This window comes from Rhizomucor pusillus (assembly GCF_041956525.1).
Source record: "Rhizomucor pusillus strain CBS 183.67 unplaced genomic scaffold VTP01scaffold_3, whole genome shotgun sequence".
NCBI classification, from domain to species: domain Eukaryota; kingdom Fungi; phylum Mucoromycota; class Mucoromycetes; order Mucorales; family Lichtheimiaceae; genus Rhizomucor; species Rhizomucor pusillus.
Genome location: NW_027192145.1, coordinates 1229364 through 1255437, shown reverse-complemented (window position 1 = coordinate 1255437; position 26074 = coordinate 1229364). Strand labels below are relative to the sequence as shown.

At 43.8% G+C, this 26074-nt stretch overlaps 8 protein-coding genes across 8 annotated transcripts; 3 read left to right on the top strand and 5 right to left on the bottom strand.

Moving 5' to 3' along the window:
• Positions 1-216: 216 nt before the first annotated feature.
• Positions 217-2030, top strand: VTP01DRAFT_6710 (uncharacterized protein; the record flags this gene model as incomplete). The annotated part of the gene is made up of 5 exons (XM_069385642.1): positions 217-605; positions 677-771; positions 848-976; positions 1041-1217; positions 1285-2030. 5 exons carry the CDS (start codon positions 217-219, stop codon positions 2028-2030), a joined length of 1536 nt encoding a protein of 511 aa, XP_069243083.1.
• Positions 2031-2218: 188 nt separating this feature from the next.
• On the top strand, positions 2219-4758 carry VTP01DRAFT_6709 (uncharacterized protein; the record flags this gene model as incomplete). The annotated part of the gene is made up of 7 exons (XM_069385640.1): positions 2219-2674; positions 2732-2925; positions 3015-3303; positions 3365-3643; positions 3707-3870; positions 3921-4425; positions 4489-4758. The coding sequence occupies 7 exons, from the start codon at positions 2219-2221 to the stop codon at positions 4756-4758; spliced, it is 2157 nt and encodes a 718-aa protein (XP_069243082.1).
• A 138-nt stretch (positions 4759-4896) lies between these two features.
• Positions 4897-9912, top strand: VTP01DRAFT_6708 (uncharacterized protein; the record flags this gene model as incomplete). The annotated part of the gene is made up of 14 exons (XM_069385639.1): positions 4897-5012; positions 5081-5354; positions 5436-5795; positions 5862-5967; positions 6031-6316; positions 6373-6502; positions 6563-6800; positions 6875-7188; positions 7249-8211; positions 8277-8480; positions 8546-9138; positions 9208-9335; positions 9431-9489; positions 9559-9912. The coding sequence occupies 14 exons, from the start codon at positions 4897-4899 to the stop codon at positions 9910-9912; spliced, it is 4125 nt and encodes a 1374-aa protein (XP_069243081.1).
• A 1154-nt stretch (positions 9913-11066) lies between these two features.
• On the bottom strand, positions 11067-13852 carry VTP01DRAFT_6707 (uncharacterized protein; the record flags this gene model as incomplete). The annotated part of the gene is made up of 8 exons (XM_069385638.1): positions 11067-11293; positions 11356-11486; positions 11550-12139; positions 12205-12569; positions 12632-12768; positions 12826-13082; positions 13159-13455; positions 13523-13852. The coding sequence occupies 8 exons, from the start codon at positions 13850-13852 to the stop codon at positions 11067-11069; spliced, it is 2334 nt and encodes a 777-aa protein (XP_069243080.1).
• Positions 13853-14427: 575 nt separating this feature from the next.
• On the bottom strand, positions 14428-16450 carry VTP01DRAFT_6706 (uncharacterized protein; the record flags this gene model as incomplete). The annotated part of the gene is made up of 4 exons (XM_069385637.1): positions 14428-14725; positions 14783-14904; positions 14968-15392; positions 15463-16450. The coding sequence occupies 4 exons, from the start codon at positions 16448-16450 to the stop codon at positions 14428-14430; spliced, it is 1833 nt and encodes a 610-aa protein (XP_069243079.1).
• A 2722-nt stretch (positions 16451-19172) lies between these two features.
• VTP01DRAFT_6705 (uncharacterized protein) lies at positions 19173-21604 on the bottom strand (the record flags this gene model as incomplete). The annotated part of the gene is made up of 3 exons (XM_069385636.1): positions 19173-20164; positions 20226-21490; positions 21549-21604. 3 exons carry the CDS (start codon positions 21602-21604, stop codon positions 19173-19175), a joined length of 2313 nt encoding a protein of 770 aa, XP_069243078.1.
• Positions 21605-22012: 408 nt separating this feature from the next.
• VTP01DRAFT_6704 (uncharacterized protein) lies at positions 22013-23384 on the bottom strand (the record flags this gene model as incomplete). Its single annotated transcript, XM_069385635.1, has 7 exons — positions 22013-22179; positions 22236-22431; positions 22491-22643; positions 22700-22881; positions 22935-23081; positions 23136-23231; positions 23282-23384. 7 exons carry the CDS (start codon positions 23382-23384, stop codon positions 22013-22015), a joined length of 1044 nt encoding a protein of 347 aa, XP_069243077.1.
• A 460-nt stretch (positions 23385-23844) lies between these two features.
• On the bottom strand, positions 23845-25772 carry VTP01DRAFT_6703 (uncharacterized protein; the record flags this gene model as incomplete). Its single annotated transcript, XM_069385634.1, has 6 exons — positions 23845-23895; positions 23954-24124; positions 24184-24247; positions 24300-25539; positions 25595-25647; positions 25723-25772. 6 exons carry the CDS (start codon positions 25770-25772, stop codon positions 23845-23847), a joined length of 1629 nt encoding a protein of 542 aa, XP_069243076.1.
• Between the last annotated feature and the right edge of the window lie 302 nt (positions 25773-26074).

Genomic DNA, 26074 nt, shown 5'->3' with positions numbered 1-26074 from the left:
TCCCTTGCTTGCAATCAAGAATGTTTTCTAAACGGAAACATTTCTGTTTCGTTTCTTCCCGTTAAATCCCGCATAGCTTGGCACCCAGCATGAAACCATAGGACAATGGACCATTCTTCAGACGGGATAACTTATTATTTCTCGTACTCGCCATGGCAATTAAGAGCACTCGATGCGATTACTTATACGGGCTCAGCCATTTCTCTGGCAACGTCGATGGCTACCGCAGTATTTTATACTTACTTGCTAGTACGCCATAGACAAGAAGCTGACCGAGTATCACTGCGATGTGTTGCCTTTGCCAGCATTACAAACATAATCCAATCGATCCTGGATATTGCACAGGCTACAGTAGCTTCAACCAAACTAAATGCTTGCCGTGCTTTCGGCATCATCTCAGAATTTGTCGACGTTCTATATTCTGCGTCTCTCGCTGTGATCGGTGTGAACCTCATCGTTGTATTCGTACTTAAACTGAAGCATGCCGGCCTGTTTACTCGCGTCTATCTTCCTGTGATAATAATATTCAGCTTGTTATCTACGATTGCACCCATTTACGACGAAGTAACGAGCCCCGTCAAGCTCAGGCCCGGTACAACATGCTGGTAAGGACTACTTCCGTACGCATAATTAAATGATTGGCAATCTGTCGTTTACAGTGTTCGTTATTCGACAGGTACTACAACCACGTAGGGGATCGGCTGTATGGTAGCTCTTCTTGGGCAAGTAATCATTTTAACCGATTCTCAGGAGACATGAACGCTGTTAATTGTTATGAATTAATGGAAACTGTTCATGTAGCTCAACTACTACGGCTTTATTCTCTTCACCGTCGTTGTTGGTTTAGTGTCTTCAATAATTGCTCTGGGGAAGATCATACGAGACAAAACGATTACTCAGCGAACTTTGCGTCAGTACAGCAACCGGTTCCATCCATATAATGATTACAATCCGGGGGAGTTTCAAGGACTAGCACGTAGAGACAGTGGAACTCTTTTCACCAAAATAGTAGTCAGATGCACGATTTATCCATTAGGTAGGATACAAAGCATGGCTGCACCTGAAGAAGTCCTTGACATTACCCTTTGTAACATGCTTCATATCAGTTCCGCTTATTGTATATATCTGGGGTTTCGTTATTCAGCTATTGATTCAAACTAAAAAGCAGGTACCATTTGCCTATGCGGCTGTAGCAGCTCTGCTCGTAAGCCTGAACGGTAATCAAATCAAAAGGATCGCTTTTTCCGGGCATAAATCTGATTCGAATGATCGCTTCTATTACAGGGTTTTTCATGACTGCTATATTCTTCAGCGAGCCTACTGTGGGGTATCGCATTAGAGGGATGTTGTTAGATCTGCGACGTATGTACGTCGAGGAGTTTAGTGTCATCGATAGCTATATCCAAGGTGATCAAGTGATACACCGAGACCGACGACGCTCCAGTTCGATATCTAACGAGCATAGTAAAAATACATACAAGAGCTCGGGCAGACTACAACCTCGACCAGCTACAACCTACTCGGATCGTGTATCGAAAGGAATTGCAAAGCATGATACTGATAATCGTTTGCGAGTGCCAAGACCAGAAGCTCCGGCTACTACCGATGGATCAGAAAATATGCAACCATCGTCAGCTTCGGACGAACCCCTTAATGGCTCAGTACCTATGCGAAAAGTTGCTGTAGAGTCGCCTGCCCACCGCCTCAGTGTCGATCAGGTTGCTAGAGCTGATTTAGGAGATACAGCAGATACTATCATCTCGATATCGGATAGCTCGGATGAGGTTTATATTCCTTACCGATACCCGCTCTTTGCAAATTTTATGCATTGGCTTATGACTCACATCTACGGTAGCCAAGACAATAGTACGGTGGACCGAAGAGAAGAGTCCTCTTCTACTGTTACTACTTCATTACCGACATCATCATCGTCACCAGATCCAGACGAATCTCCAGAAATTGTTATTGATACTCCAAGTCACGGTTCTCTATCGAGCAAGCAAGATAATAGAAGCCATAGCTGTGCCTAGGCCTCGTGGATCGTTACACAACACAACACAGAAATGTCGACTCATTCATCCATCTGCAAGATTCCGACCCATTTTTTTTTTTTCGCATATTGGTGTCTGGCTTCCTTTCTGCAACCTCTTTCCTTAAGCGATCGCGCATACATATATTCGTATACACTTTATACTGTTTTCCGTCCGGCATCTAAAGCATGAGCGACAATAAAACCGACGAACAGGCTGTACCTGTTGCGGACCAACATCCGTTGAATTTTGACCACGACGACATTCTTCAAGTTGCGGGCGAGGCCACGAACAAGGAAGAACACAAAGTTGAAAACAAGACGGACACCAAGGAAATAGAAACAACGGAAACAGTAGCGGAAACCCATCACAACAATGATTTTGAAGAGAAGGGACCTACCGCCGAGGAAGACTCGGACAGCCACCCGCTTCAGGAAAGAAAAGACGAGGAAGAAGAAGAAGAACAGCCTGTGGCGTCATATGCCTACAACGCACCGGATCCCTGGGCTCAACAGGAAAGCTCGCTTCTGGACGACCAAGGACAACCGAACGCCAGTAGCTTGCACTCTGCAACACCGTCGCCTACTCCAGAACAACGGCAGCAACGAGAGAAGCCTCTTGATCCAGACACTTCGCACATCAAGGTAGAGCGAGATTGCAGAAAAGAAAAATACAATATCGCTGATGTATTACGTTGCTAGGGTTTTTTCAATGCCAACGATGCGAACGAGATTTTGGATCTGCAGGTTGAAGGACAACTTCCAAACTGGCTAAATGGCGAACATTACACGATTGGTCCTGGAATATACGATATTCGATACATGCGGAAGATCGAGATTGATGGTATTCTTCAAAGCGCTACTGCTACCTTCACCTTTGGCCATTGGTTTGATAGGCAAGTAGAGGATAGGCGGATCTCAGGGGCGGGGCTGGAGACTGTTCTGGAACTTTTCACTCATTTCATTTTCGCTCTATTTTTGACAGTTTGCCCATGGCAAATCGGTTCGATTTTAATGGCAAACGCAATGCTATCACGTATCGAAATAGACTGACGTCAAGGCGTCTTATCGAGAAGATTCGCGATCACCATGGCTATGCACCCTGCCACCCAGGCGGACTGTTCAAGACTGACTCAAATCAGACGCCTCTTGTAAAGTTTTTGAAATCGGCACCCAAAGCCAGCAAACCCGACGGCGAACCATGCGGTGCTCGTATATTACCTAGCATACCTGGTGTCGATGGCCGATTGTTTGCTCAGAATCTTGCTAACCATGTAGGTTGATATTAGCACATGGAGATCACGGGAGTTACTGATTGGAGGAATGGATATATAGATCCAGGAACTTGACCCTTTTGATCTCAAACCAACTCGCTTGCTGTGCTGGAACGAAATCAATCCTGCTTTCAAGGGCTATACTTCGTGTCCGAATGGACAAGTTGATCCCAGAACGGGAGAGTATATCAACTTTACAATGGAAGTCGGGTATCAGTCCACTCGATACAACTTCTTTTCCATCAGCGACAGGAACCCAAAGGGATCTATCATCGCTTCCGTCAATGCACCTACTGGCTATGTCCACAGTTTCTCTGTGACGCCACGATACGTTGTGCTGGTATGGATTTCTTTGCTGTCATGTTCACTGATATAAAGGAACGGCAATTAACGTTTATTACAGGTTGTGTTCCCTATGCTCGCACATACGGCAGGTGTCAAGTTTGCTTGGAATGAAAGCATATTGGATTCTTTCGCGTTTTATCCCAACGAACCAACGCTGTTTTATGTCATTTCTCGCGAGAAAGGCCAGCACATCGCAACTTACCGCTCAAGTGCTTGCTTTGCGTAAGTTATAAGTATTTAGTTTTATTCAATTGCTAACATACAACCACTAGATTCCACCATGTCAATGCTTTTGAAGAAGCTCCTGACAACATTAACGTGGACATTGTGTGTTACAAAGACGATACTATTGCTCACCAACTATCGACCCATTCCTTGCGCAATCCATCAGAGATGAAGCCGTCCCGTCTAGCACCGTCAGAAGTAAGACGCTATGTTCTTTCAAACTTGGACGAGGAGTCGATCTCGTTTATGGCCAGCAATTCCATGATACCGTCCACTGCCAGCGTTACTTCTCGCATTACATCGGTGTGGAGCTACTTTAGAGGCACCGCAAACACGAACGCCGATGTGGAAAGCTCGATGACTTCACCGGCTTCAGGATGGTACGCCAACTTGCCTGAGGCCTCGTTTACAAAGATCATCCAGCCTTCCCTCGAACTGCCTCAGGTGAACCCTCTCTACTCTATGCATAAATACAAGTACTTGTATGGTCTCGGCTTCTCTGCCGCAAGTTCCATTGCTGATGGCACGATCTGGGATAGCATTGTCAAGGCGGTAAGTCGATCAATACATGCTATGAACTCTTTTATAAGAGATTGTAATTGATACCATTACTAGGATGTGGATACCCGTAACATTGTCGCAACCTGGCATGAGGATAACTGCTACCCAAGCGAGGCCGTATTTATCCCGAGACCTGCAGCCAGTGCAGAAGACGAGTTGAAAGAAGATGATGGCGTTTTGGTGAGCGTAGTCATGGACTCTGCACGGGCGACGTCGTTCCTCCTTGTGTTGGATGCCGCTACCTTGCAAGTTTTGGCCAGGGCGAACCTGGAAACTTTGATACCTTTAAGCTTTGGACGAGGGTCTTATAGACTTCGCACTTGAATGTAACACTTTTTTGTATGTTTTGTTTTTGGAGAAGACATATTTTACAAACAACTTTGGATTTAACATTGATGGGGACATCTCGTGGCTTTCAAGGCATGAAATTGTGATCTGTGCGAAACTCAGTTTAACCATATCATGAACTCAAAGGCCAACTTGAAGGCGGCCAGAGAGGCCATTGGTGCAAAGAATTTCAACGAAGCCGTAAAGGCTTGCAACAGAGTGCTACTGTGGGAATCAGAGAATTATAATGCGTAAGTGTGCAGGCACAGCGCTTTCAGTGCGTGTATAATGTATGCAACGTGGTTCTGACGCGATGCAGCTGGGTGTTTCTCGGCGTCGCTTACACAGGCCTCGAAGACGATGAAGAGGCCGAAAAGTCATATAGACGAGCTATTGAGATCAATCCTGATCAGCTACTGGCGTGGCAGGGTCTTGTGAGCTTTTACGAAAAACGGAAACGGTTCGAGGAAATGGCCAAGACTATCCAGGATATTTTACCCAAAGTTGCAGCCAGCGGTGACGGGAATCGCGTTGCTGACTATCTCGAAAAGTTGATTCATCTCTACGAAAACGACGAGAAAAACAAGGACAAGGTTCGTTTATATATCAAGAGCTATTATTATCCTTCGTTCTATTGACAATACTGTTTTATGCAAACCCTTCCCCAAATGTAGTATATCCATTATCTCAAGATGTATCTTCCCGGAAACCCGATTTATGATCTTGTAAAGGATGCAAAGACGGCGCGTCATCCAAAAGATATCTGGTGGACGATCGTGCGACTGACAGAAGAAGACCAGGCCCGTTTAATAGACAGCAGAGTCCAGTCCCGCCGGTACAATGTCAATGCCGGTCCGCTGGATCAAGTACGTGCCCAGGTTGAAGCAGAAGTGTATGCGGATTCAAAGTTGGGAGAAATGTATGAGGCACTCTTGGATTTGGCAAAACAAGACGGTTCGGATACTTTGGAATTGCATCTAAAACTGCTAGAATTTTGGTATAAGCGTTTACCTTGCGTCTCTCGAAAAGAGCAGGTAAGTTGAGATGTATTAACTAACGTAATGAAGAGAAGATATGCTAATTTTTCTTGTGGTCTTCAGCTGTGCAAAGATATACTGGAACTGGCACATTCTTTAGCGGCGCAGCAGGTGCATGCATCTCTACCGTATGAAATTCTCATTGAATTTACGGATGCAAAATCTATCGGTAAACACCATTAAAAGGAGAACATCGTCCGATGGCCAGTATACTAAATGGGGAATCCTGTAGATGATTACGATACGAACCTGTTGAATCGCCTTGTTGACCAGTATCCTGACACTGGTTTATCCAAACTTATCCGAGGCTACCGCTTATATCACGAGGGTCAAATCGACGAAGCATTCGATGCATTTGGCGAAGGACTTGATATCGTTCCAAACAACCTGTTTGGATATCTAGGCTTGTGCTGGATCTATTATGACTGCAAAGAATACGAGACCGGACTTGAATACGCAACCAAAGGCCGTGATCTAGTACGCAAAAGAGGAAAAGAAACAAGCCGATTGTTAGCAAAGTAAGATTCAGCATTGTTTGGAATATAAATTGTGGTTAATTCGTAATATGTGTTAGTATGATTATGTCGATGGAGCTCTGTATGGCTCACTGTTATCGACACATGGATACCAAGTATTATCCGGATGCGATGGGTCTCTATGAAAAGATCCTAAACCGCGACGAAAACGAAATTGGTGCATTGGAGGCAAGCTGCTACGTTCGGAATATCGTGAAACTATGCTTTCTAACCCAAGCTTTGTAACAGGGAGCTGGCCTCATCCTCCAGGAAGAAGGTCGATACGACGAGGCACTCTTGCATTTTGAAAAGGTGTTCAAGCTTGAGCCGCAGAGGCACATTGCTCTTGCAGAGATTGGCTGGATTTACTGCCAAAAGGAGGAGTATGAAAAGGCGATCGATTATACACTCAAAGCGATCGAATCAACTGATCAAGAAGTTGCCGAGTATTATTATCGGCTTGGACGCGTTTACTGGTCTATGGGAGGTTCGTTAGTGGATCTGAAAAAAGGAAAAGGGGAGCTTGCAATTCTCACGTGTAGTAATAATATGCGCGAATAGATGATTACAGAAAGGATACAAACTATGCATTCAAATTCTTCATTAAGGCTGTCAAGCTGGACCCTCAATTTCCAGATGGCTTCACTTTCTTGGGTCATTATTACAGAAGCATGCAAGAGGACCATGTGCGTGCCAAAAAGTGCTACTCCAAAGCATATTTGCTTAATCCTCTGGATGTGGATGCGGCTTGGCATCTTTCCAATTATCACATTCAAGATAACGAGCTTGCTGAAGCAGAAGCACTGTTCCAACATATTACAGAGACATCTCCAAAGACTGGCTGGGCATGGCGGCGCCTTGGATTTGCAAAGATGGTAACCTGTATACATCTTCAAAAGGAGGCGAGCGGCTAAACAGCAATAATGTTTATGTAGAACCAAGACCACTACGATGAGGCCATAACTTGCTTTCAGAAAGCGTTGCGTACTGATACAAGCGATGTTCAATGTTGGGAAGGTCTTGCCGAGTCCTATGCGCATGAGGGCCGATATGTTGCTGCTTTGAAAGCATTCGGACGTGCTACAGATCTGTGCCCTACTTCCATTCACGGAAATTGTGCGAAAGCTTTGGTTAAGCAGAAGATTGGGCTGCTCGACGAGGCAGTGGCAGGATTCCGGAAGACGCTGAAAATTGCCGAAAGCCAGGGCAAAGTTGATTATGTGCCTGCTTTGAAAGGCCTCGCGGATACCTTTTTGGAGCAGACTAAGGAAGAAATTCAGCTTGGATTCTTTGGCCGCGCTGCCGAGACATGCAGCAGTGTTATCAAGACTTCTTTGCGTGGTCTGAAACAGGACATTGCTGTTGTTGGGTTCTGGAAACTCATTGGTGACGCCTGCAGTATATTTCGAACCATTCCAACATGTCTCCATCTTTGCGCATATACCGATTTGCAAGAGGTTATGAAACTCCTGCTGGACACCTGCAGCTCAAGCCCACATGATCAGCTGAAATTTCCAGAAGCGGATGTAACCGTGCGTTTACTCCAACAATTCCTTTCTTTGGAATCATTCAATGTTTCGCCCAAGGAAGCATTGGATATTGTCTTGTCATGCGCCACATTTGCATACAAGCAAGCGCTCATGCTATGCAAAAACCATCCTATGATTGCGCCTGGTTTGTGGCACGACTTGGCCCTTTTGTATCACTGGATTGGAGAAAACGGCCAAGCCGCCAATGCTCAGGAGGTTGCTGATACTGCAATGTTGTGTATTCGCAGAGCGATCAAGATGGAATCAACTCAATATCAATTCTGGAATGCGCTAGGTGTAATGTCTATGCAGTCTTGGCCCAAGATTAGTCAATATGCGCTTGTGAAAGCAATGGAACTGAACAGCAGGGTAAACGAAACAGACAGAACACAAATACGCTAGAGAAGATATTATTAACTACTTTTGTGGTTTAGAGTGCTGTTCCATGGACAAATTATGGCTTTTTATGCTTGGCACAGAAAGATTATGAACTTGCCAACGAAGCGTTTGAGACAGCTCACGCACTTGATCCAGAATGGATATCTGCATGGGTCGGTCAAGCGCATGTAGCTTCACTCTGGGGAAACGAGGCTGCAAGCATTTTCCAGCATGCGTTCGAGTCCAGCAATGGATCCTCTGTAAGTTATTTCACGTATTCGATTGGGCTTTTGGCTAATAACCCTGCATCTCTTGCTTTTGACAGCTGGAAGCAAGCTATGGATATGCAGAAACAATCTTCTCGCAACTCACAACAACCGATTCTTCCTCCAAAGATGCAAACCTTATTATTTCCCCAGCTTTCGCTCTGCAAAAGCTGACTGAACAAAGACTGGACAATGCGCTAGCGCTGAACTTGCTTGGTCTGCTTTTGGAGCGCTTAGGCCAGTTTGAAAGAGCTTCTGCGGCATTCTTGCAAGCCATTGAAGCTCTCGATACCCAATGCAAACGCGGATCTCTAAACGATGAAGAATTCAATTGCAGAATAGCTAAAGTGCACGCAAACCTCGGACGAAGCCTTTGTGCGACCGGCAGTTTCCAAGCTGCCATTGAAAGCTACGATCGAGCCATCGAGCATGGTTCAGGCTCACTGCGTGTATATTGCCAGCTAGGTGCAGGCATTGCTTATTACTTTGAAGAGCAGCTCGAGGAATCTTTGGCAATGTTTGAAACGGCATTGGCAGAAACTGAAGACGATACCGACCTGCGCTTGGATGTGAACGTGCTTTTAAGTCAAGTATTGTGGGCTCTGGGTGGTGAAGAGCAGCGCCAGGTTGCAAAGAACCAATTATTCGGAAGGTAATGAGGATAAATGAATTAAACAATGGATGAAAGTCAGTTTCTAAAAAAAGATACAAATATTGATAGCATTGCCGATGATCCTTCGTATTTACCAGCTATTTTCTCTCTGTGTGCAATGGGTCTTTTGGAAAATGACGAAACACTGGCAAATGCAGCATTGCAAGAACTTGGCAAAGTGCCGACGGATACAGTTTGTAAGTCGAGATTTTGTTCCCTATTATCCGCTCCTGAATTTTTGTTTCTTCCTATTTACCGTGACCAAATTTTTAACTCATTATTTATTTCTTAGACAAGAATGACAAGGAGCACTGGATCCCATGGCTGTTCTCTCGTTACTATCTTTTGCAGGTATAGTGAGTTCAGCGTTGTGGGGATTGAGCGCATATTCACATGTAATGTCGTGTTTTCTTGCCTTAGAATGAGCCAAGGCAGGCTATGAGATCATTGGCGAGAAGTGTACATCAGTTTCCATGGATGGCAGGCTTATGGCGTCGCTTGGCTTCAAATGCCTTGAACTTGAGTGATGATTCGGAGTCATATGGTACGATCCAGCATTCCATGACGTCGGCTGCGCTGGCCTTGGCAGCAGACTCGAAAACTGAATCCACGGATGCCAAGGCCGAGGCATATGAGCTAGCAGCGCGTGCATATCTCATCAATAGCTCAGAAAGTGAACAGGAAAATAGACTAAAAGCATCGCGGCTTGCCCAGCGAGCTGCAATGATAGCACCTTGGCGAATCAGTGCGTGGCAAACGCTGGCTAACGCATAGACTTGTCGGCATGGCATTCTGCTTTTGGATTGTGTAACCGCATGACATCATATACTGTTTTTAGTATTTACCTATTTTTCCACAAAAGAAACCGCATATATAAAACCATGACCTTTGCCCCCCTGCTGTCCAAACCATCAAACTCTTCCTCTCTTCATTACATTCCGACATAAGATGGCATTGACCTGTTCCGATATTTGCAAAATCTTTTTCGGTATGCATGACCACGAACTATAAACGGAGCACGTAAATTTGTTGACAACATTGCGTTGCATAGCAATCATTCTGCCTCCTCTTGGAGTCTTATTCGAAAGAGGCTGCACTTGCGATCTGTTAATCAATATCTGTCTATGCGTTCTAGGATATATTCCTGGCATCAGTAAGTCGAGATTCACCAAGGTCATCGAGTGTAGGATCATGAACTGACACGTAATTGGTAAACAGTCCACGCGTTGTATATCATTGTGAAGTACTAGTAACGATTATCCACAACTACCTAATCCAACAGGCTCTTTCCGATCCTCCCGCACGCAAGACAAGCCTGTTAACCGAAACTGTGCAAACCCCAAGATTACTTTCATGATTCCAGCAACAATTTCCTCCCCTTTTCATCCTAGTTTATCATCACATGTATAATTATTATTTCATATGTATAAACGTGTATTTATCTTACAATTGTGGAATATGGAAGTTGCTGTTTCGTGGCTGTGTAAAGAAGATCATGATTCTGGGAGCAAGTGACAATCATTTGAGGCAGCCGATCAGTTGATTGATTTTTGACAAAAGACCTGCATAAATAACTCACGAGCAGTGTATGACAGCGAAGTTTACTCTGCATAGCAGGTGTTGTGTCCCGACAGTTTTCTCATTTTGCATGCATAAATTGTGAAAACGACGACGGTGCTCACTGCTGCTTTTCTGTCTGTCTTATGCGCACTGTTTACATCAACTGATATCCTATAATACGCACACGCACACGTACATAAGTTGCGCTGGAAACATTTGTGATCAACCATCAGAGGAAGCAGCGATCATTATTGTCTTTTATTGCATCTTATCATGTGAGTTTGAATGCCTTAGAAGAGAAGATTCATCCCATAGCAGCCATTCGTAGATGATAAAATCAAGATGTATTCATAAATAAACTTGAGAAATTAAAAAGCTTCAGAAGTATCATCCTGTTTCTTCTTTGCCTTGGCAACTGTCGGTTTGGTTTGTGCTGCTTCGTGCCGTGCCAGCTCGGGAGGCACCTTGGATATAGGCGATTTGGCAAGCATCTGCTTGAGATCATACATGACATCCGCGTCGCTATCTGACAAGAACGTAATGGCCACACCGGAGCGGCCAGCACGACCTGTACGACCAATACGGTGGGTGTAATCTGCAAAATGTTATTTAGAATCTAAAGTCGGCAATCAGAATAGCTTCAATTAAACATCTTACCTTCGATATTCTTGGCCATATCAAAGTTGAGAACCAAAGAGACATTCTTGACATCGATACCACGACCAGCAACGTCAGTGGCAACGAGGACATCTGCGTTGCCATTCTTAAGCTGCGACAATGCAAATTCTCTGTAAAAAAAGTATTTGTTAGCACTCTTCATTTATGATGGCAAGTATTATGTGCATATATACCTCTGTTCTTGTGATTTGCCACCATGCAAAGTGACAGCATGGAAACCGCTCTTGTTGAGAGATTTGGCCAATGTATCGACACCTTTCTTTTGGTTGACAAAGATGATGATTGGTGGTTCGAAATCTCCAGAATTGAGAATATCCATCAAGCGGTTCTTCTTTCGCTCCTCGTTGTTGATCATCTCGACGCGCTGCTCTACAGTCTCGACAGCCTGGCCTGCTTGACCGATGGTGACCACAGCAGGCCGGCGTAGATATTTCTTTGCTAACCTTTCGACTGCCGGTGGCATGGTGGCTGAAAACATGGTCGTTTGTCGATATTTACGTGCTCCCTGCGTGTTATCGATCATAGGCATATCCTCCTCGTCTCCCTCCGGCTTCACATTTGATACAGGTAAAGCATCCAAGATAAAATTGACATCGGCTTCGAAACCCATATCAATCATTCGATCAGCTTCATCCATGACAACGTAAGCGCATTGGTTAAGGACCAAAATTCGTCGATCCAAACAGTCCTTCAATCGACCTGGTGTGGCGATAATAATCTCGGCACCATTGCGTAGATTAAAGGATTGCTCCTCGATAGCGTGCTGCAGTAATAAATGATCAGTTTAGAAAAAGAAAATTAATGCATTTACCTAAAGATTATACTTACACCACCGACAATTGATACACAGTTGAAACCCATAGGGGTAGCAAACTTGAGAGCTTCTTGCTCAATTTGCTGAGCCAATTCACGCGTAGGGGCTAGGATAAGAGCGTATGGACCATCCGCCATGTTTTCTTCATTCAGCTTGGGCAAGTCCGAGATATATACCAAAAGGGGGATAACAAAAGAGGCGGTTTTACCGGAACCAGTTTCGGCAATACCGATAATATCGCGATTTTGGATACCAATGGGTATGGCTTGCCTTTGGATAGGCGTTGGCTCCTTATATCCTACACTTTCAATAACAGAAAGCACTTTTTCGGGAAGTCCAGATTCTGACCAAGAACGGATAGGATGAGGGATATTGCCACCTTTTACAGATAAGTTAGTACGACTAGATTTTCACCATCAGTATCTTTAATTAGGAAATTACCTTTGGTGGAAATGTTGAAATCTTCTTTGAAGATACGCCAATCTCTTTCTTGCATTTGATCAAGCGGTTTCTCAGACCAGTGACGTTCGTCCCATCGCAACTTGGCTTCCTTCTTTCTGTCAAGTTCCATTAACTCTCTATATATAAAGTCAATAAATAAGCGCATATGTAAACCGAGTGTTTCCGTGTCTAACCTGGCTCTCTCCTTCTCCTCTGCAGTCTGTCTGTCTTTAAGCAAAGCATCGTAGAATTGGGATCGCTGTTTCTTTTGTTCCTTTTCGTCAACTCCAGCGATATATCCACGTCCAAACATTTGCGCACTGTGCCGGTTGGCATACAAAGGATTGAAGTCTTGAGACGTATCCTCTGCAGCGTCCCAATCGAATACGAATTTTCGTTCGTTCATGCGACGAATCTTTCTCTTCTTTCGTTCGCCTCCAAAGTAGCGTTCCTGTAAAGTGATGACAAATATTAGTGTTCTTTCTTTGATAAAAGACTTGCACGCAAAACCAAATTCGAAAACATACTCTAATAGCCTGCTTTTCTTTTCCATTCAGACCAGTTTCGGGATCTTCAGGATCGGTAGACGCTTCCCTCTCTCGACGCTTTTCGGCTTCTCTCTGTCTTCGTCTATCATGCGGGCGTAGCGATCGTGAGGAAGCTCGCTGTTCCTCCATGACTTTTCGATATTCATCTTCTGCCTTCATATCGAAAGCTTCTCGAGCTCGACGTTCCTCCTCCTGCTTTCGACGTTGTTCTTCAACTTGCTGCTGACGTCTTTCCAAGGCTAGCCTCTCTCGTTCCTGTTTTGTCAAAAATTTGGGCTAGAAACAAGACTACAGTTAGTTTCTCATTTATCTTTGCTAGTAGAATAAACAATTCAGTATCTACCTTGGCAGCAGCGTTCTTTTCAGCTTCCTTCTTTGCAACTAATTCTTCAATGCTGACTGGAACCCGTCTCTTAGGTGCAGCTACATCACCATTGTTGTTGTTGTTGTTATTGTTGTTTTGCATTTCAGTGTCCTCATCGGGTACAGTAATCGATTTTTGACTGCGGTCGTCTCGGCTGCGCCGATCTGATTCGTCACGTCGGCTATCGTCTCGTCTGCTGCGGTCATAATCGTCATCGTATCGACGACGGACATCCCTGTAGTCTGAACGATCGTAGGATCTGTCGCGATCGTAGGAATCACGGCGTCTGACAGGTGAATGAGAAGGCATGACAGGCAGAAGGAAAACAGCAGAAGGCAGCCGAGTGACCAATGCAAAAGTGGATGAAGAGCCGCGGAGCTGGAAATATAGTCCAAAGATGGAATCCACTTCCAGTGTGATGGCAGCACAAGCTAAGTGCCATCACAAAGTGGACTTTATTCAATTGAAGCGTCGGTATGTTGTGTACAACTAATGACCTTATGACTTGGTATTCCTCCAACAGGTAAAGCGAATTGATGGTAGTAAACGAAAGGATCCACAGTAGATGGCCGTGCACAGCAGTTCAGTTCCGAAGCTACAGCTTTTACGAAAAGATCTCCAATATCTTGCTTTGGTTTTTATAAAGCGACAATAGAAAAAGCTGCTCTAGAAGGTAGGCTAGTTGTTGGTATAGCGACGAGAAAGAATAAGGCAACATCGCTAGTTAAATTTGAGTCGAAAAGCAACAATTGGCATAGGCAGTCCAAACATCTGAAACGTCAAGCATTGCAATATGTTCTGATTGGCTTCGATTTTGTGGTACATACAAGTTCAAAGAAAAGGAAATCTTACAACATTGGAATGCATTACTATTAGTATTATTTCTATGGTCTAGTTATTACAACAGGGTTTTGACCAGGTCCATCCGCGTGTTCCTCAGTCAAATCGTGCTTTGTGGACGATTCAGCTTGTACAGTGTAAACGTCTGGTCTTGAAGAAAAGGAAACTCGAGTCCCAGCAGGTCCTAGCTGTGGAATTTGCGTCTTGCATGGGCTTCCTGCACATGTACTTTCGATGCTTGGCTCGCGTGCATGCACAGATGGCGCGGAGGACTGGGAAGGTTGCTTGTGTTTCAAGACCCACTTTTTCAGGAACTCGACTTGGAAATTACCCATAAAGAGTCTAAGATTTACCGAGAGCATTAGCAAGTGAATGGGTATAATTTGTGGCAAAACATACTGTAAAACGTGGTACATTAACAATGGAAGTGATAAAACACCAACAACACCGTAGCTGCTTTCTGAATATAGTACATTGATTAATGGGATACCCATGGATACAGTTTTGGTAGAACCGCAATACTTTGAGCAACTTGTTAGTATAGGTCCTCTTTGTATTACATACATGCAAGTAAGGATACAAACCATAATTGCAACAGAATCTTCTCTTGAGAAACGCCACTTGTCAATCCAGGCAGGTTCCGCCATGAGCTTTGACGGCCAGGGAAATCTAGCGACCCATAAGCAGAGAGCGCATCCAAACAGATACATAAAGATATCGACGAAAATGATAGCAACGATATCGACACCTGTCATCTGGCTGAATGCATCGCTTGCCACACCGTCGCAGAATACAGACCAAACAAGAAAGAGAAGAGCAATGTTGTTGATGATTGGGAAACGCAATTTTGCAGCCCACTTTTTGACAAAATCCGAAAATAAGAACCGAATGATCTGGCCTACGACAAGCGGGACGAGGACCGTCAAACCCAAATTCTGGAGCACCGGAATGTAGTCTGGATTGCCTCTAGGCGTTCCGGGAACAAATATTCGTGTATCGTTTTGAAAAACTAAGTTGAGGAACATTTATGTCTTGTTAATCCCGAAAGTATAAAACTGGTGCAAGATGGCGCTGCTTACCTGACATTAAGGCCGGGCATAGAAAAATGCCGACAACGTTACCCAGCGCTGCATTCACAAGTGCACCGCTGTCGTTACCCTTTGCATTTCTTGTCATAACAACATTGGATGATACGGTCGTGCTAGTGGATAAGGCAATTATCCAGCCCTTGTATACAGAAGAATCGATACCAGCGCCTGCGCGGATGAACATGAGGACGATGCCGTACATAACAAAAGGCATAGCCAAAAAATTGATGGTTTGGATGACGAGATGCAATCTCCAAAACATAATAGTACGGAGCATAACGCGCACATCAATGCCGAGACCAGACAGTAAAAAGATCACAATGACCGCACCGTACTTCACAGAATATTGCGACTGAACGATCCCGTGAGTCTTTCCAACTTGGGGAAACTCCCAAGCTAGAACGATCGCCACACCGAGGCCGAGCAGAAACCAATATTTGACGAATAGGCTGAACAGGAATTTCCGTACCGCTCGTAGTCGACGGAGGATCGGGCGTTCTGTTGGCTTTTCTTGTTCTATTTGCTTTTCGAGATTGGATAGATCTTCCTTGGCAAATTCGTCCGGAGTCTTGTCGCGCAAATTGACCACAATTGTTGAGCGGCTCTGCCTACCATTATCGTTATATAGATTGGACCCGCCATGTAGAGTGCTACCTTGCAAGCTGTCGTTGTTAAAGTGGCGCTCGATGGTGATATGGTGGCTGACAACATTGCTTTGAGGAGAGACATTGTCCAGCTCGTCAGCAAGCGCCATCGCCGCTATCGAGAGTCTCTTTGAATTGTTGTTTGCCGAGCAACTGGAACCATCGACGGTGGCTGGCACTGGGGATCCATGCCTGCAGCTTGGACTGCACGAGCGAAGTGTATCGATGTCACTGAGATGTCTTGATTCAATGATAATTCGGTGCTGTATAGACTGACTTGAAACGGGTCGCGAAGCCGGCCTCGGCGATGAATTTGTATCCCGTTCTTGCACCATTTGGTTTAGAGGGAAAAGGAAGGGGAAGGGGATAAGGAACACACACTCCTTGTTTTCAATGTAATATAACTTTCTTATCTCGACATTTCGGTGACTGCGTGTGCTGTCCTAGTATGTGTAAGGAATTGTAAACAATACATATTGGATACATGGCAATATACGTAACATCTCATCTAATGCTGTAAGTCGGTTCGCCACGTGCATTTTCACTTAAGCTTTCTTGCATTCCAGGGGCAAACATTTCAAAACAGCTCCCAATGACGCCCGGTGCATTTCTTAACGACGAAGGAGTTCGTTTTACGGTGAATTTCCGAAGACGATTGTCCGAAGATCCAGAGACGATGAGTATCAGGGGTAGGGTTTGAGACTTCAGATTTGTAATTCAGACGCTATCGACGATACCCATGTATGCATATCAAACGTTGATCTTGCTGGCTGACTGTTGGAAACTTCTCCGTACTCGAAATAAACTCCATGTACTACATTATTATTTGTTTTGCTTCTGCTATCTGCGTCTGAACGATGCAGAACCTGACATTTAGTTCGTGCATGTATCAGTGTTTACGTTGTTGATGATATCTGTGCCTGTGCCTGTTCGAGCATAACTTCCCGCTATCTGTGTGGCAATTCCAAGAGCATACTAGGTGTCAAATCAATCCGCGCTTATATGTAGATGTTGTGTCGGTTACTCCGCTGCCACGGATGGCTAGCTGGTAGAATGCGATGGACGATCTGTTATTGACTTTTTCTCTCCTTGTTTGTAGATCGATACGGATGTGGTTAACTCGAAAAGCAGATCATACTAGATATCGTCAACGTTCTGTTATGAACTAGAGTATCGATGTATGTATTTTTCGAGTGTGCCTGCTTTGATATGCCGCCTAAAAGATAGCCTAAGCTCAAACTTATTGACAAAATAGAACGCCATTCCCTGTCTATTACCCGTTAAGCAATAAGTATGTAACTGTGAAGACGCATATGCATACAGCTTGCAGTAAACAGCGATTAACCGCCCTTGCTTGACAAACACGGAGGATGTTGAATGCGCGCAAACAAATATGATTATCTTTCTTAGCGGTCGCAGTAAAATGTAATGTAAAAACGACGAATCAAACAAGATATTGCTAAGTTGTGACTGCGCTTACGGTCTCTTATCCCAATATGGCTACGTCGATGGCTAGACATGCTGTGCAATTGATGGGAATGATATGTAAATGGTTGCTTATCTGCATGTACAGCTGCAGACGTGCTACTTTTGTCAAACGCACGGAAAGATCGCTGCATCTAGGAACATAATTTAGATGTTAGCTCCTCCGTATCCTCAGCAATGGGCAGCATGCTTTCGATCGAGTCATGTAGAGGCATTAAGGAACCTACCACTAGTTTTCTTCATCTCATGTTTCATTTACTATTAATAACATTCATCATTGTATAATTGTAAAATGCCCATTTCTTCACTGGCAGCAAAATACCTTGGTGAGGCTTGAGTCCGAATCGCAGCCGGCTGTATTGTGTAATCTTGGCGCCTTACAACGATAGTACCGGTCATTACCATATATCCTGGAGCACAAGTGATGGCTTGAGTCACACCTTTTCAGGTTGATAGGCATTATTCATTCCTTATACCGACAGTTCATCCCACAAAATTTTCAGTATCCCAACAACCAATTGTAATGAAAAAGAATGTGGACCGAAATGAAGGATTGAGGTGCGTCTATGCTGTTGGAAACAAAGAAATGACAAATCGTATCATTCCAGGCTACTGACGCCAAGCATTCTTTCTTCATGGGTGAGCGTGCTGAATTTTAAAAAAATTACACCAATACATGGGTGACAAATCAAACCAAAACAACGATTACGGTTCGAAGCAAGCTCTTTGAAGACAGAAAGTAGCAAAGCAAAAGAAGAGGTTGCAAAAAAAGTTGCTCCGTAGAGCGTATCCATCTCGAAGCTTAGTGTCATCCTTGTGCAGGGGCCATGCTAATCTTCTCTGTATCGTTCCAATTTTAATATGTGCCAGAGGGTCCGAAGACCGTGGCACTTTAAGAAATGTCCCCGATTTCCCTTTTATACCTGTTTATTTTTTGGTTTTCATGAGCTTGTGGTAACTTTTCACAACCCACAAGCATCTTTGGTACCAAATGAAAGCTTGTCAAATTTGTAGACATGGGGCAGTCAATCATGTAAAAAAAGCTTGTATTTCTGACGGTTGCCACAGCAACAACCTCGCACAGACGTCAATTTCGTTGACGCTCATCCGGGGTCGGACATTTTACTTGACGCTATCTACGAATCTCGGAACGTTTTCCATAGCAACGGCATATTTACGACGGACTGAGCAGATGTCAATGAATATTCAGGAATTTAAATTGCTGCAAATTGAAATATAGTGACTCAGATAACTATATGACCAACGAGATCGCTAGAATCATCTTACACTGATTTTTTTGCTGTAGGTACAATCATTCATTGAAAAGTGTACTGTCATTTTTGCAATATTGAACGTAGCAGTCAAAACTTGGACAGCATTTGCTCTACCAGTCACTGGATAACCCCAGCCCTGTTTGTATATGCAAATTGCATGTAGCTGCTTTGGCATGTATTTATGTAGCTTTACAAATCTCCTGCATTCCCCGGATCGTCATTTGGTGACAATAATGTAGCATTTGGTACTTGGATATAGATCGAGTTTTATTTCTGAAAGATGAAAGAATTGAGGAAATTACGACCCATTACTAACAAACGGATCCGAAAAATCATCTAAAGCCGTTAAATCAGAACATAAGAGGGAAGGTGGTAGTAAACCGAGGTCGCTGGGGCTCCAAGTAGTATAGAACTCGACAGGATCTACATTATCATCTGTTGATATCATTTGGGTATCACTGCCGCTGTTGTAGTTGTTATTGCCGCTACCGTTATTGATGTAATTTTGTATCAAAGGTTCAGACATGAATTGGAGTTCATTAAACTGCTGCGAAGATGAGTCTCCAAAAGCAGGTTCAGACATGAATTGCTGTTCACTGAATAGTTGCGAAGATGCTTCTCCATAAGCAGGTTCAGATGCAAAAGCGAAGCTGCTCTCATCCAGAGCCGTTGCAATCGCCAGGGAAGCTTCCTCCGTTGTAACACTTGCAGGTGTTGGTTCGATGGAAGTCGTCTCGATCACTTCTGGAATATTCAAGACCGGTGTTGTTGCTTCAGCTGTTTCCTTCGATTGTTCAACCGGTTGCATCTCCTTTATACGGGGAGTTGTTCGGCCATCACTAGGCGTGTCACTATCATCCTCTAGTTCATATTCTTCTTCGGATACACTCTTGTGCCCAGGTGACGAGGCGCCTGGCGTTGACTGTTTTGATTGAACACATCGGATGCAATAATGATCATCATCGAGGTCTTGTTTGGTTAGACCTGTGCAGGCCAAGTGGTACCAGGTGTTGCACTTGTCACACTGTATCATAGTACCGACGTCGGTCTTGGGTTTATCGCATATGCAGTTGATTTTGCTGTGCTCTTCCTCAGGATCATCATCGACCAATTCATCCTCTTCAACAGAACGGTCGTCGCTGCGCTGAGATTCACCATAAACCTTGGATATCAAGAGTGTGTTTGTTGCGTCATCGTGTTCGAGATATTTGCAACGCTGCAAATGGTACACTAGTCCATTCTTGTTCTTATACTTCTTATCGCATGGTGCACACACCCAAGCTTTAGTGCCTGTTCAATTATTCAAAATGTTAAGCAAACGTGTTTGGTGCTTCCCAATTTCCCATCTTACCATCTTTGAGGGTCACAGCTTCAACCGATTTCACCGCTTCTCGCGCTGCTGCTTTCCTCTTCAGCAGTTCTGGACTTTCTTTCTGAAATTTGCCATTTGTTACTTTGCGTTGTTTCTTCTGAGGCTGCTTGTTTTGGGAAATATTTTCAAGGTATCTCTTCTTCGATATGTTTGATTTTTCAGGCAAGTCGATATACATCTCCGTCGTCAACTTGGGTCTCTTTTCAGTAAAAAGATTGCGTCCGTTACCAACTCTCGTGAGTGTGCAGCGAGGTGCTGCCTGATGATGCTTGTACAACAGTCGGATTGGTTTCTTTTCGTCCACAAGTATAGTGAGGCTATCTTCTTCAGCAAGACACTCTTCTCTCAGTGATGAGTATTCTGCAGTGTTCAATGCTCGATACTTTGCTTGGGCCAACCGAGTTTTTAGAAGATTGGTCAAGCTTTGAATATCCTCGTACGAAAACTCCCCAAAATCGACTTGTGTCTCGGTCCATATATCGTCACATGTTTGGTACAGAGCAGATTCAGATTGCTTCCGCTTATAGCTTGTTTTTCGCGGTTCTGAAGCTCTCGTCTCCTTAGTTTGAGATTTTTGAGACGAGTCGGCTGCTGAGTACGTCTGCTTGTACATATCAAGAGATACGCGGCGAATAGGAGACAAAGGCGATGGTTCTGTGTTCTGCGTCTCCTGCGAGCTTGCATCAACGTTACCAGGCATGGTTGCAGACTTGGTCACGACAGGATAGCATTTCTTCGCACTGTCCGAAATATCGTTGACAGAGATAGGTCCAGAATCTGATGCGTTGGATATATCTCTTAGTTGATCACATTTAAACAGATTACTGACACCATCCTCGTCAGCATAGTATATCGGCTGCGGAGTGAAGCTAGTGTCTTGACACGATGGTGTTGTTGATTTTGCTGCGAAACTTTCTGAACGAACGTCTTGGTGTTGCATAGCCTTTGACACGAAGGCTGCTGTCGCGTTTTGCACATTTCCGGTTTCAGTAGCTGCCTTGTCAGCATACAGACGTATACTGTTTTCTGGACAGCTGTTCTCATCGTTTGAGCTGGAGAAATTGTATGGGGCGCTATCTCGTGAATTGGTCTGTCGTGACATTGCAGGAAGCAGAACATGCTTTTTCGCGTCAAAAGGCTGTCTTCCAGGGTCTTTGATAGTGTGAGATTTGTCGAACTTTGCATTAGAAAGCTGCAAAGGCATCTGGTTGTTATCACGAGCCTTCAACGGATTAGACGAACGTCTAAAAAATACACGCTTAGAGGAAACATGCGCCCATGCGTGAAACTAGCAACAAATACTTTGTAGACGGTTGCTTCATAGGCTGAGAAGCTCTGGACGTGGAAAGATTTTCCATTTCCTTTTGAATGAGGAAGAAGGCGCTGCAAGTGGGGATGGACCAAGGAGAAACAGTTGTGAGGAAACGCGTGTAGTCTTAAAATGGAATTGGCAACGGAAACGTGACTTCGTCAAAATCAAGACCTGCTTTGAAGCAAATGACGACCTCGTAAAAGGAACGCGTACATGTCATTTATCCAACTTGTTTACAAGGCTAACAAATGGTTAATGTCATTTATAATATGCAATGTAATTTAGCTTGCTAATTCGCAATGTAGTAAAATTGTTACAGTTGTCGAGTAGCCACAGTTCTATCTGCATTCCTATCTGTTTAGTTCTGACGGAATGGTTTTATGGTTTCGTAGTCGCTATAAGTTACTGATCACTGTGGATGTTGTGGGGTGTCAAATAGCGAACAATTAAAATGCTAAGCATAAGTATCCGGTACAAGCGCATACTCTTTAGGGCTAGTCAGATAGAGTAGACTTTCGTCTACCATTTTCCTGAGGCAGTTATGAATCCGTTCATTTGGAACTGTTTGGAAAATCTCGTGTTGACGGACTCTGAGCGCGATGTAATCGAATGTCACGCCTCCTACAGTGAAGGTCATCAAAATAACGTCCTGTTCGCCAAGGATGACCAAAATTTACCATAGTTCGAGTATAACGCTTCCTTTGTTTGGTTGATGATGTGTATGATATGTTTTTTGAGTTGCTCCACTGGCAGAAGCTTATATAACCGATCACGTCCTTGGAGTTGTACGATGTGACCTTCCTTCAGCAGCGCTTCGAAACGTTTAGTGTAATAATCGGTAAGCCGTCGATCATCAGGACGTTTTCTCTCGCGCTTTCATTAACTTAACATAAAAAAGCTTTGTGCATTATTCGTGCTGTTGTATAGCATACCTTTCGAAGGACTTGCATCATATGTCTTACAATATCCTCTTGATCCCTGGCCACGCTTGCTGGGAAGGTTGTAGAGGTGTAGTGAGATGAAAGAAAAGACAATATCTCGGCTTCTAGTAAGTTGTCCTCATCTCCATCTTGCATATTCTTATGCTGGCGGTAGTTTAGGATTTCCTTATATTAATTCGGTAAATAAGCATCCTTCCTACCTGGCTGTTCGTTTCCAAAATGTTAGACTCATCATCAATTTCCCTTTTAAATAGTTCTTCGATCCTCTCCTTTTTCCTTGATATTATTTCCGGTATATTGAAAGGTTTAAGGTATACATTTTCAAGTAGATTCGCTGCTTGAAGATAGTGTAAACTTTCTTCATGCAAATCTACTACGACATCTAAATTCGAGATATCTCAGTGCAAACACTTCAAACAGATCTCGGAGACTCACCAATACTTTCGGCATTTATCTGTCGCATTCCATTGTATTCGCTAATTCTGCCTCGCACACGGACACTGGTACCGAGCTGCAGCGGCTTACGGTTTGTGCCGGTATCATTCCATACGCAGCATGGTAGACAATCCGTATTATCGTCCACTGCGATAGCATTTAAACATTTAATCTTACATGTAAGATTTATTTTTCACATACCTATGTATGTATTCATAGCATAGTTGCTTTCGACTGCTACGATGACACCGTAGATCTGTGCAAACTGTATGACATGACCTCCCAAGAGAAACAATTCTGATCCATTTTAATCAGGGATTCAAAGAGAGTGATATATAGATATGTACCCTCATATTCTTTATGTTGTTCGAGGTTTTTGATCGTGCGAGTAAAAAGTTTTAAGTGATTTGTGAAGAGTGGATCAAGTCCCCAGTATTGCTTGTCAAGCATAGGGCGCGTGGTACGCGACGCGAACGCGGATCAAAACTGCCTTTGATTTGCACGGGTTGATGTCAGTGTCCAGTTATTGCAAACTCCAAATTGCCACATTTTACCCGCAAACCCTAAAATACCCTGAACTTGGAATTTAGGGTTATTTAGAGTAAATGCTAGACCCTAAAAACCCTAAACTCGCAATTTAGGGTAATTAGGATAAGCGCTTAACCCTAAATTACCTTAACAGACTCTACTACAGAATATTGTCAATTCACTCCAAAGTAACCTATTTTACCGTAGATAATACACTGTTGAGTAATGACATCGAATGAGCATTTTTAGAACGTATTCAAAGTATACTAATTTGTTTGTCACATTCAGGGATGCAAACGTGAGTATTGATTTTAAACAGAGAGCATGTAACAGTCTGATAAGAGCAAATTACTCATATATGTTCAATTGCAGTATAATGCTTTCAAGTTTTATTTTTGTACTGTATAGTCGATCTCGCTACATCAGAAAGGACCTGCAATTCTCGTTTAGTAAATGTAATTCCTTCAAATATCCAGAATCGACATACTCACCCGTTGCCGTTCTTCTAATCGAAAATGATTTCGTCGCACAGTTAAAAGTCTCTCGTATCTGGCACTGAACTCATCTTGACTCTCCATCAGCCTCCTTCTTGTTCTGTTCCGATGATTTTTAGCACGCTTCAGCTGCCGCATAAGTTGCGAACGTCTCGCTTCCAGAGCACCCTGTGTATGTTTAATTACGAGACTCTGCTCCTTGAGATATGTTCTTCAAGTTTACTTACAATGCGATCGAATTCTTCCACCAAAGCATTTCCATAGTCATCGATACAAGGAAGAGCATTATTCCTATAACAAGAGTAAGTATCATACGTTGCATATTCTGGAACGCTATTCATACTTCGTAAAATTCTCAATGCACAAAGCGACCGTATTTTTGAGAGATTCCAATGCAGTGGTAACTGCATTGTCTTGCCTATTGGGACGGGTTTCTTTCTCCATAGCAGTTCGAATATCTCGCAGGGTCGCTTCTAGTTTACGTTTTGCTTCCTCCGATAGGTCTGCCTCGTCATACAGGTCTTGCAGCATCCGGTCGTCGTATGAAGCATGTCTAGGAGGATAAACCGCGCTCGATTCTATAGCGGCCGATACTCCGTTGTTTTCGATCTCTTCCATCGGGATAAAGTTATAAGTATAACTTTCGGTAATATCTGTAATTTCGACGTGTACTCTGTCTTCTCGAGAAACCAACATATTTGCTGCATCATCTGCTGTGTTCATGGGCAATTGCGTTATCTTTCCGTCTCCAACGTTGCGGTCACCAGTCACCTCATCCTCAGCGGCGTAGTCTACATCACCGTAATCGTAATAATCATCCTGATAAGCTTCATAGGTTGCAACTGCCCGGGAGGTATCATTGTTGTTACGCTCCGTTGATGGTTTTTCCAAGTTAGGAACAGTTTCAGTTTCTTGTACGTTTTCATTCGCTGCCTTTGGGGAAACATCCCCAAAACTTATATCGAGTTCCATATTTGTGTGGTACATATCATCTTCATTTCGAGGAGATGGCGTATTGTCTTCACGAGAAACTGGCGCATTTGCTGCATCATCTGCTGTGTTCATGGGCAATTGTGTCATGTTTCTGCCTCCAACGCTGTGACCATCAGTCACCTCATCCTCAGCGGCGTAGCCTACATCGCCATGATCGTAATAATCATCCTTATAAGCTTCATAGGCTGCCACTGACTGGCGGGTATCATTGACGTCATGCTCGATTGATGCTCTCTTCAAGTTAAGAGCGTTTTCAAGTTCTTGTACGCTCTCATCCGCTGCTTTTTGGGGAATGTCTCTAAAACTAACATCCATTTCAGTGTTTGCTTGGTGTGTATCATCCTCATTTCGAGAAGAGGATGCAGGCAATGCTGTATGTGCTTTCGGTATATCAGGGTTTTGATTGTTGTCAAGGTTATTGTCAAGGTCGTGTTCAGCATATTGCTTCTTCTCGTGGGATATCCGTAGTCGATGTCGAATGCCCTCGAGAATACTTCTTTCTGAGGAATTGTCTGTCGTGGGTGTGAAGCAGACAGGTTCTACTATGGAAGAGCTTTCAGAATGCGTTGTTGCATGACCAAAACGTTGTCCTACGTACGATTGGTGAGATATTTGTTACGTGATCTTGAGTTGATCAATGCTTACGATATTCTTCAGGTCGTAAGAGACGAGGGTGATCGCCTGATAATGTAGGTAATCTGGAGTTATGGGATTCATTAGACCAATGTCTGTTGTGGTATGCATTACTGCCTACTCTGGACACCACTGCCTACTCTGGAATGCCACGGCGACGCTCTATAGCGCGTCTTATTCTCCTTTCCATGGAGAATTCGAACTCATGTACGGAACAAGTGGAAGGCGGGAAAAGGACAGAGCGTCTGGAAATTGAAGGTTGGGTCCCCTCTGATTCAAGCTGTCTTTTTTGGTGCGCGTCATTGTCGCATCCAGCTCGTTTACCACGGCGTTCATATTTGATGGTATCATTAATAAGTCATATAAAGGAATAAAATGCTTTGGAAAAGTTTCACTGTAACTCAATGAGGTTTTAGGAAATCTAGTATAAATGGAGCGATCTGAAGATATTGGAAACTATAGATACCCTTTGTTACGTACAGCATTCATATC